The sequence below is a fragment of the Chenopodium album genome, chromosome 12 (assembly GCF_948465745.1).
Source record: "Chenopodium album chromosome 12, dcCheAlbu1.1, whole genome shotgun sequence".
Classification (NCBI taxonomy): Eukaryota; Viridiplantae; Streptophyta; class Magnoliopsida; order Caryophyllales; family Amaranthaceae; genus Chenopodium; species Chenopodium album.
Genome location: NC_137845.1, coordinates 30181703 through 30192302, shown reverse-complemented (window position 1 = coordinate 30192302; position 10600 = coordinate 30181703). Strand labels below are relative to the sequence as shown.

The 10600-nt window shown below is 38.3% G+C and overlaps 1 protein-coding gene across 1 annotated transcript; it reads left to right on the top strand.

Annotated features, from left to right (window-relative positions):
* Positions 1-5734: 5734 nt before the first annotated feature.
* On the top strand, positions 5735-9695 carry LOC145572294 (uncharacterized). Its single transcript, XM_081631287.1, has 6 exons — positions 5735-6048; positions 7857-8452; positions 8611-8873; positions 8974-9192; positions 9264-9365; positions 9456-9695. The coding sequence occupies exons 2-6, from the start codon at positions 7864-7866 to the stop codon at positions 9693-9695; spliced, it is 1413 nt and encodes a 470-aa protein (XP_081487413.1). The 5' UTR covers positions 5735-6048; positions 7857-7863.
* Positions 9696-10600: the final 905 nt, after the last annotated feature.

Here is a 10600-nt window from a genome sequence, read left to right as displayed (position 1 = left end):
AAGCAAAACTATTATTGGTGATCACTTGAATTATAACCATATTAGCCTAAACAAGATTATTAGTTATCTTATTAAGCGTGATTACAAGTACAAATTCCCTTTAAACCTGCATAAAAGGCGTGATCAAGCAATAACAATAATATATATCAAGCAACATAATAACAATCATCATCATCATAACAATCATAATCATGTTAATAATAAAGCTTAAATATAATAGAAAGATCCGAGGCATGATACTAACAAGATTAATAACAAATCCTAGCATGTCACTAAGCATTAAAGATCAAAGCTCTAAACCTAACGTGGTACTAACATGATATTAGAAAAGAGAATAGGAAGCATCGCAGGAATCATGATAAGCATATTTGATATTATAACCTTTTCCCTAAACATGATACTAGAAAGCAATAATAACATCCTAACATGATACTAGGAATCAAACAAATTTAAACATGCTATCTACAAGAATATAGCAATAACATTACATACTTTGATGCCTCGTACCTCTTTCTAATAACAAAATACACGCGTTAGTAACTTCAAGGAAAATATAAAATCAAACAATTAAATTAAATAATTGAAATAGAGATTAGGGACCAAACCCTAAGAAATTATAACCTTTTACGTCTAGGGCGAAGGCAACTTCGAACTTGGCTAGGTGTTTCTAGATCTCGTGAATGCGGAATTTTGTAAGAGGGAAGGTTTAGAAAAAGAATAGAGAGAGAGAAAGCTTCTAGCTTTAGAGAGAAAAAGAGAGATTGTTGATTGTAGATTGTTGATTGTTGATGAAAATTGGTGAATAAAAACGGAGGTTCAGAACCCTATTTATAAGAAAACAGTCCGGAAATAGGTAGAATTTGATAAGGAATAAAACTCCACTCTGTCGCTGCAAAACCGACCTTGTCGCGTGGCGACAGCCTGGATTTCTACGCGCTTTCAACACGGAGTCCACATGTGAATCAAAATTGATTTGTAAAGTTCGTATTAAAACTGAAATCGTATTTTCCATAAAATAATATTTTATTCCAAATAAAACTTTATCAAAATATAATTATTAATTCTAATTCTATTAGGATTAAAGAGAACCTTCTAGAGAATTCTAGAAGACTATAATCAATTCTAATAATTTTAGGAATAATAAACATTGGGCCATCCCCTAGATCATTGGGCCGCATTTAAAGATCAAACCGGGCCCAGTTTAGTATTTTGGCCATAACTTCCTCATTATTCATCAGAATTGGGCTTATAATATATCGTTGGAAAGCTCTTTGCAAGGCCCATCCAACTACACTATTATTGGACCTTTGTCATGGACCAAACCAAACTGGATTGGCTGTTTTCATAAAATAGAGTTGTTTTCGAAAACAGAAAGAAAGAATTTAATAAAAACCAACTGCAACACTTGCCTTTCACACTTTCACCTTATTCGATAATCCTTTGACGCAAAAGGTATTCATCACTGGGTTTGATTTTGGGGAGACACATTTGGGTGTCTACAGAAGCCCCCACTTTGACTGAGTTTGGAGAAACACAAGTTTCGAAAACGAAAGTCAAAGTAGCGATAGGGACGGAGAATGATTAAGAACGTTCTACGATCCTAAATCATTCTTGTAACGCCGATACCTGCAAACTAGCATTAGTTAAAACAGATAAAAGAGTTAAGAAACGCGTATCTTGCACCGTCGAGCACACGTCTCTGAAAGTAACCGATTTGTTGCATTTGTTGAAGACCGCTCTTCTTGTAGCTGCCTCCTATTTCATCGAAAACAACTCTGCTTGTAGTCATTCTCCGCCACTTGTGACCATCTTCCACATCCTAGGGAACACGATCGAAGATAACTCTGCTTGTAGCCATCTTCAGTTTTTTTGTGACCTTCCTCCACATCCTAGGGAGCACGATCGAAGATAACTCTGCTTGTAGCCATCTTCATTTTTTGCGACAATACTCCGAAGAATATCACCGAAGACCAATGCCTGTTGATCTTTTAAAGCTCGCTTGAACTCTGCTTCCGTTATGCCAGTACGTCGGCGTTCCTGCTGCTTGTGAACCATTATGTCGGTGACTTGCTGTTTATGAACCATTATGTCGGTGCCTCTGCTGTTTATGAACCATTATGTCGGTGCCTCTGCTGTTTATGAACCATTATGTCGGTGCCTTGTAATGAGCCAATGTTTAGGCGCTTTAAGCTAAGACAGACGATCTTTTATCAGGTCGATCACTTGATTTAATCGTAATCGAGCCGATCACTTAAATCATGTCAAGTTGCTTAGAGGGGCTAATTGGCGTACCAAGGAACCCTAAATTGCTGCATGAGGTTCACATAACCATATTATGGAGCCTAGTATTCTGGCGCCGCTCCAGCGCTAGCCAGAACTTCTTGTCGTCGCTTTTTCTGCTTGTCGCCAGGCGACAAACTTGTCGTTTGGCGACTGAGTCGGGTTTTTTTAAATACCCTCCCTTTCTTCTTCATTTTTCCGTCGCTACTGTTCTGTTTTTCGCATTCGCTCAAGAACTTCGATCTTCTCGTTTTTGCTCAATTCTCAACCGAATTCGCTCAAACTTGTTGCAAATCAAAGCTTATTCCATCTATTTTCCCGATCCATGTAAGTTTTATTCAAACTCAACTCGGTTTTTGTTGAATTATGCGTTCTTTGTTCACGAATTTTCCGGAAATTCGAACATGTTTTTGCTTAATTCGCTTCTTTCGCTGAATTTTATGCCTTGAACTTGCTTGATTATGTTTATGCATTGCCTTGGGAGTGTTTTGAGACTTGTTTGACTCAATTTGGTGGAGAAATGACGATTCACCATTGTTGGACCTCTTGAGGTCGTGAAGAATAATGTGATCCGTTCTTGATGTTTTTACTAGTTCTTCTTGTACAATTTGTCACGATATTTGTCATAGTATTGCAAGAAATTTTTTGATTGCTTGAAAGTGCTGATTATGCTCATGTTGAAGTTGTGCTCTGTTTTTGTACTACGTACTCCATTTTTGCGAACATAGTATCATGCGGCTAGGCGAACCTTAGATACCATAGAGCCTCATTCATTATTATTTGCATAATATAGCATGGTTAGGCAACGCGGCTCTGGTTCTCAGTCAAGGGACGTACGCCAGGAGGACGAGCCCGTCGGCGAGGGTGAGGACCTCCCTACTAGACTTGGACCTCTTCCAGAGTGGGATGAGCGCACTCTTTTCTTTTCTCCTGAGCACCATATTTCCGAGCGGGTGCGACGTGGGCTCATCAACGGGAGGACTCGCGGTCATGGTTCTGGCAACAATGTCATCGGTACGCTATATAAAGTGTATTTCAGCAGAGATGAGGTGTTGCGACAGCTTTGGGAGTCCTGTGGGTTGACTCCCCTCTTTCGAGCCACTCAGGCCATGTACTCCTATGATGGGGGTAACCTCGTTGTCCGAGCTTTGGTGGAGTTCTTTTGGGATACTACCAACACCTTTCACTTTCCCTGGGGTGAGATGACGGTCACTCCTGCCGACTTCAGTCTCATCACAGGTTTGGAGTTTCGTTCTTCCCCGCTGCCTTTTGACGGTGATATTACTGTCTACTCATCGATGGTTTTGAAGTTATTGGGTCCGATAGCTGTTGGGGCCCGTGCCGAGGCTCGGCCGGGACAGCTTAGTTCCCGGTGCATCCGCCATTCCACCTTAGTAGCGGCTTTAGAGGATGATGCGACCATTCGTGACCAACGGGTGCGCATCTTTGTTCTTATTTTGCTGTCAGGGACCTTTTCTCCTGACAAGGGTAGTCGAGTGCTTCTCTACTACCTAAGAGTTGTTCGCGACCTTTCTCTAGTCGGGACGTACGACTGGGCCAGCTTGGCCTATGCTTACTTTCTTCTGGGCCTGCGACGTTCCTGCCGTCATAGGGCCTTGTTTGGAGAGGTTGCACTTTCCAGTTTCTGGAGGGTCGTAGAGGTATATTTCCATCCTTTTGAAATTAGCTCTAAACTTGTGCAAGCATTTGCTGACTTTTCCTCATCCATGTAGATTTGGTTCTATGAGTACTTCCCCTCGCTTGCACTGGTGAGACCTTCACCTCGCGAGCTTCCCGTTGGCGTTGGTTGGGGAGGTCGTGCTGGCCAGGTCGATACTGCATGCATTCGAGATCTGATCCTCTCGGTAGGTTCTCGTAAACATTTGTTTTTTGATATTACTTTTTTTTAGTGCATTGATCTTACATAGCTTTTTTGTAGGAGCCTGACGTGGTATACCGACCATGGGCTGATTTAGCTATACCTACGCTGGCCGCGCGGTATACTGCCGAGCGTCGTTACTTTCAGGGGACGTATGACGCTACATTGTATCTTGACGAGAGGGTGGCTATTCAGCACTCCTCGGATGTTTTCGTCGTCCCCACTTGCCCGCCTCAACATATGTTTCATGAGGCGTTGATGCGTGACTGTGCGAGTCGATCGTCTCCTAGCACTCCCTAGCGATCTCATGTCCATTCAAGGTAGAGTTACGAGGATGACTTGCTGCCTTTGCTAGCGCCGGCCCCTGTTTTGTCTGAGGAGGCAGCGGTATGCTTTAGTTTTTGTTTCCCTTTAGGTAGCCCCTAAGTGAATTCTAATCTTTTGAATTTTATTTTATCAGGCATGGCCTAGGGAGTTCGTCCCTCCGAGGATGTCGATCTATTACCTGGGCATGTTTGGACCGATCGAGGAGATGATTCCTCCAGCCCCTGAGGATCAGCGTTTCGTGGAGCGCTCCATTCCACGTCACCAGACTCGGGTGAGCTTATCTTATTTTTTTGCTTTTGTATTTGTTCTGTATTATCACTGACATTATTCCCTTGACAGTTTTCTCGCGAGGTGGTGACTGCTATGGCGAGGTGTATAGACGCCTTTCGTAGCCAGCTCATGAGGCTACGGGACCGAGCTACCTGTCGGAGGAGCGACGTTGAGGAGGTATCTCTCTTATCTTTCTTTTTCATTATATTTTTTCCTTAGTGTCTGACTTGATTTACCTTTGCAGGGACAGCCTATTCCTTCACCCCGCACTCGGTCGAGACCCGAGGCTAGGAGAGAGCCGAGTAGATCTGGCTCAAGGCGTCGCCGCACTTCTGATAGCGGCCGAGGTGGTCGGTCCGAGGCTGCTCCGACTGAGGGCTCAACTTCTTCACCGGAGGATGTCTTTGCTGGGCCGATGGGCCAAGGAGGTGCGACATCGGCTCCTTCGATGGGTGGTGGGACGTACGAGGTCGGCTCGTCGTCGCAGCAGCCTTTGCAGCCTCAACCGCTGTCGATGGGTGAGCTTGGGTGGACTGGCCCTGAGTTAAGATTTCCGCCGACTGACGGGTCAGGAGATGGTGAGGAGCATACTCCCCGTACTACAGCGTTCTTTGATATGATGGGCGTACCTCATCATTTACGGCCTCCGGCACCATAGTTTGTACCTGTACTTATTTTTGACTTCATGGGACTTTGTCTTTCGCATTGTATGACTCATATTGTATATACACTACTAGAATTTATATAATTAACGACAATTCAATAACGACGAACTCAAAATCTCGTCGTTGTAAGCACTATTTATCCACTTTATAACAATGACCAAAAATGTTTCTCGTGAATGACAAAGTGATTGCCGTACTTAGATATTAATAATAAGATATGTCCGTCGTTAATAATTTGGAAAAAGAAAAAAAAATTAAAAAAAAAAGTAGTTTGTCGTTAAAAAGTGACGCGGCAATAAATTTCAGAAAACCGCTAAATTGAAACTTTTTCTATCTTTATACTGCAAAAAAATTTCACGCAAAACCCTTTATTTTCCTGCCTCTTTTTGTTTTTTTTTTGGATTTCTAATTAGTTCGAAACACTTTCCACACAAAATTCACTGAAAATCAACGCTCAAGCAAATTCACTGAAAATCAACGCTCAAAGCAAATCGATCACTCAAAACAACGATCAAAGCAAATTCACTCAAAATCAAGAAATTCAAGACCTTTGTTCGTAATTATTGGTGAAACGGCTCATCAATTTTCCAAATTTGAAGCTAAAAAAGGGTTAATTTCAGACTTTCGGTAAGTTTATGTCTTTGTTTTGAATTGGGGTTTATTTCAGAATCAATTCTTGTTAATTTCAGATTGGGGTTTATTTCAAAATTGGGGTTTATTTCAGAATCGGGGTTTGAATTGGGGTGATTTCAGAATTGGGGTTTGAATCAATTCTTGTTAATCTGTTGATAATTAGGAGTTTTTCTATAGATAATGTGTATAAATTGGGTTTGAATCAATTATGGCTATGATAAATCTGAATAACTGATTTGATTAAGTTTGTTCTTATGTTTTGTTGATAATCATGTTCGTTTCCCCCTTTTCATTTTATTCTCAATTGAATTATGTTATTTGCTTTTTGGTTTGATAAATTATGTTAATAAGTACTTTGATTTTATTTTTTTGAACTTTTTAATTGTTTGCATGTTCACTTTCCAACTTCCTGATGATTCAATGTATGTATATGGATTTATTTTTTTCATGTTTTCTATAATATTGTGCAATGTCGAATGAATTTCTGGGTGTTTTGGTTGTATATTTATAGTATTTGTTAAAAAAAAATTCACAAGATTTGTTAATTTGAATTTCTGATATGTATTGTAAAAGGACAGCTTTGTTAATTTGGGTGTTTTAATGAATTTTGTATGTTAAGTTATTGAAAAAGGACATGGGTATGGGCGTATAGCTTGAGTACTGTAGAATCGGAAGGTATTAAAACTTTTATAACACCTTGTCTCCCACTGCCCTCCAATCTTCTCACTGGCACACCACATAGCTTCCCCATCAATAGTCCTAGCATCCACCCCAATCCCACATCCTATCTCTTTCAACACTCCCACATCAACATTAATTTTGATAATACCTGTGGGCGGTGTACTCCAGCAATCTTTGCCTCTAATAGTGGTCTCAGCTGGGCGCGAATCTCACCATCCATTTCAATCATGAGCTTTCCTACATACTCCAACACCTCACTAGCGCTCTTCCATTCATTCTCAAACAAACCCCAGTTTCTGGCACCACATAAGACCCCAACAAATCACCATTACCCACCTTTTCTCCTGCACACCCAACCCCTTAAAAGACTGCAGCACCCAGTCTACAAAAGACCTCCAGTTACCTTCCACAGCCTATCTAAAACCACTTGCTTCCCAGACATCCAAGGCACGCAGACAGCAGAAAATAGCATGGCAAACACTCTCATATGTCTCCTCATAAATCCTGCAGTTAGGCGAAATGCTAGAAACACTTTTGTTCAGTCCCTTATTTGTTGGTAACACTTCGTGACACGCCCTCCAGAAAAAGGTTTTAATTCTAGGGATGACCTGCATACTCCACACTCCTCTCATTTCACCAAAATATGAGCAGCTACCCCCCTCCTCTTCCCCTCCATGTATCAAATTAAACACTCACTTAACTACTCTTGATTCTAATTTCTCTTTTAGTGATATTGTTTTATATTTTGATTAGCTTCAGAGTAGTTGCAAAGTTGTAGGTCTTTTTGTAATTTCTAGGAAATCAATAATGATGTCTCAAACACTTAAAGTAGGTAAATAGACATATTTTTGAGATAAAATTAAATGATTGAATAATGGTTCTATTTATATGGAAGAAAGTTTTATCTTTATTACAAAGATTGTAAAATAAAAAAAATGATATGTAAACTAATGTTTCATTTACTAGACCTATAATTTACTAAATTAGAAGAAAAGCTATTCAAGCTGGATACATTCTAAATTTTATTAAAATCTGTCTTTTTTTTTCTTCTTATTATAAGTTAGACCATGTAATATATGCGTTGCTTTTATTAATATAATTTTTTTTAATGATGTTGACAGGAACATTATGGCTGATCCTACTGGAAATACTCGTAGACCATCTAATCTAAGATCTAAAAGAGAATATGTACCACCTCTTATGCTCGCAAAAGGACGTGGAAAGGGATTAGCAGGTCTGTATCCATTCAAAAGTAATGCTAGACCTAATGTTGATGGCATTGGGGCTAGTAGTGATCTTTTACAGAGAAGTAAACGTCCTATAACCCATTCTAGTTCTGGTGCTGATTCTCTTTGTGTTAATAAAGGTCATATAACATCAAATAAACGTCCTTTTGGTAATGTTATTAATTATGCTCCCACTATTTCTCCTAATAATGTAGAAAGAAATGTAAGAGCTTCCTTTAATCCATTACCTAACCCCCATATTCAAAATAATAATGATATGAATGTAGATGATCATAATTCATCTTCTGAGTCATGTAATGAGAATATCAATGATGATAATGAGCTACATTATTCTTCACCCGAAGATGAAGATATGCATTATCAAGAAGGCTATGCAAATTCTGATGGCCATAATAATGAGTCAAACTTTCAAGATGATGAAAATGACAATGAAATGGAGGCACATACAACAGTTCAAGGAGATGCCAGTGGTAATGCTTAAACTCTTTATAATTTGTTTAATTTTGCCCATGTCAATTAATGAACCACAATAAGTTTGCTTTTATTTTGATATAAATATTGGTTGTTTGTATTTTCTCTTTGTCATTTATTTTTTGATACTTTTAGCAATAAATTCTTTTTGTTGAAGGTGATGACCAATCTACTAGTAAGAAGAAAGCAGGGAATGAAAAAAAAAGAGGAAGAAACAAATGTAAAGAAATTGCTAGACTAAAACCCAATGAGAAGCTACATATCGAGTTCTTCAACAATCGAGCCGTATGGGAGAATCACAAAGTATTTTCAAGACATTTGGGAATCATAGTCCGAGATACTAACATTTGTCCTCTAAGAGTGCACAAATGGGATGATATTGGGGACAGAGAAAAAGATCACATGTGGACAGCAGTCACGGTAAGGATTAAGGACAATAATTTTGATGCTTTGACTTTTGTTTGCCAAGTTCTGTTTTATTTATATATTCTGAACACTTCATAACATTATCTTTTCTTAGGATGTTTTCACAAATGAAAACATGGAAACTTATAAGGAGCATGTTCTTGGGCATATGAAAGAGTTGTGGACAAATTGGAGAGGAGATCTATTAAGGTATAATGTTACAAAGAAAAAACTATCTTTAGAAGCTGCTGCTAAAGGTAATCCACCTAAGGGACTTGATAAGCAAGAGTGGAGCTGGCTCATAAAGGAAATTTTTTCAAAGGATGACTTCAAGGTATTTTTTACTTGAGCAGATAGTATGGATATATGTATTGAATTTTTTTGAGATGATAATTTTTTTTTCAGAAAAGAAGTGAAAGAAACTCTGTTAACCGAAGTAAATATCCTAAAGCGTTAATGCCACGTACTGGGAGCAAGCCTATTAGGCAAATCATTTGGGACGATCTGGTATATAATTAGTTTGGTAGTTTATATTCTAATTTGATTTCAAAATGTCAGATATTCTTGGGATAACAATAATGTGACATGTCATGATAGGGAGGAAGTAAAGGGAATAAACCTACTTTGGTTGATGTGTTTTATACCACTCGCAAAAAAGGCAATAGCCTTCCAAACGCGGAGACAATCCAGAAACATGTATGTACTTTATTTACTTTGGTTAACTTTTTTTTTCTTTTTTTTCCTTTCTTTTTTTTTCCTTTTTTTTTTTTTTTTTTTTTTTTATGTTTCTTCTTCTGTAATATTAATTTGGTCATGCTTATATATGCTGTAGGCTAAAATTCAAGAAACAATGGAAAAAGATCCATCACTTTCCTATGTCCAGGTAACTATAACTCTCTTTTGCTGTGAGTTATTAAACGTTGTGGACTACTTCAGGCTATTTTCCCTCTCCCCGTAGTGCTTGCTGATTTTGCTGTTCTATTTTTTTTATTTTGCTGTTCTGATTTTGTTAATCTGTTGTTTTGATTTTGCTGTTCCGATTTTGCTGATCTGCTATTCTGATTTTGCTGTCCTGCTGTTCTGATTTTGCTGTTCTGCTATTCTGATTTTGCTGTCCTGCTGTTCTGATTTTGCTGTCCTGCTGTTCCGATTTTGCTGTCCTGCTGTTCCGATTTTGCCGGAGACTTGAAGAACAGGTCAACTTTTATGGACTGTTGTCAAAAAACAAGAACAAACAAACAAAAACAATCCATGGACACTAATTATTTCCACACAATTTGTGTTCGTACTGTCATTTACTCATTTATAACTTGTTAACATCAATATACCGTACAATAGCTTTTAAACCTATGCAACTTATGTGTAATAAACTAATAATGTACTTTGTTATGCCTAAACTTTTAGTTAATGCTTGGAAATTATTTTGGGACTCCTTTGATAAATTTGACACACCTTTATTTGAGATTGATCATTATAGAGCACAAACTCCATCTAGAGCTAGGTACTGACTATTTCTCTCACACCAATCCCTTTTGTGATAAACTTTTTGTTTGAATCCTAGATTATTGTTCTAAACTTCTATAGTGGATGTAATTTTTCCTAATTCTTATCAGACTTAAATATCAAATTAGTAAGATAAGCAGATGTCAGAGAGGAATTTGTCTGACTTTTAAAATTAAAGGAAATGATAATAATTTTTTATCATGTAGATTTTCCATATGAATATATTAAATGATTTATAT

Excerpts from the sequence above, each read along its gene's own strand:
- LOC145572294 (XM_081631287.1), top strand. The coding sequence starts at position 7,864 with ATGGCTGATCCTACTGGAAATACTCGTAGACCATCTAATCTAAGATCT. Across the intron at positions 9,193-9,263 it reads TTTCAAAGGATGACTTCAAG|AAAAGAAGTGAAAGAAACTC; the intron begins GTATTTTTTACT and ends TTTTTTTTTCAG. Across the intron at positions 9,366-9,455 it reads AAATCATTTGGGACGATCTG|GGAGGAAGTAAAGGGAATAA; the intron begins GTATATAATTAG and ends ATGTCATGATAG.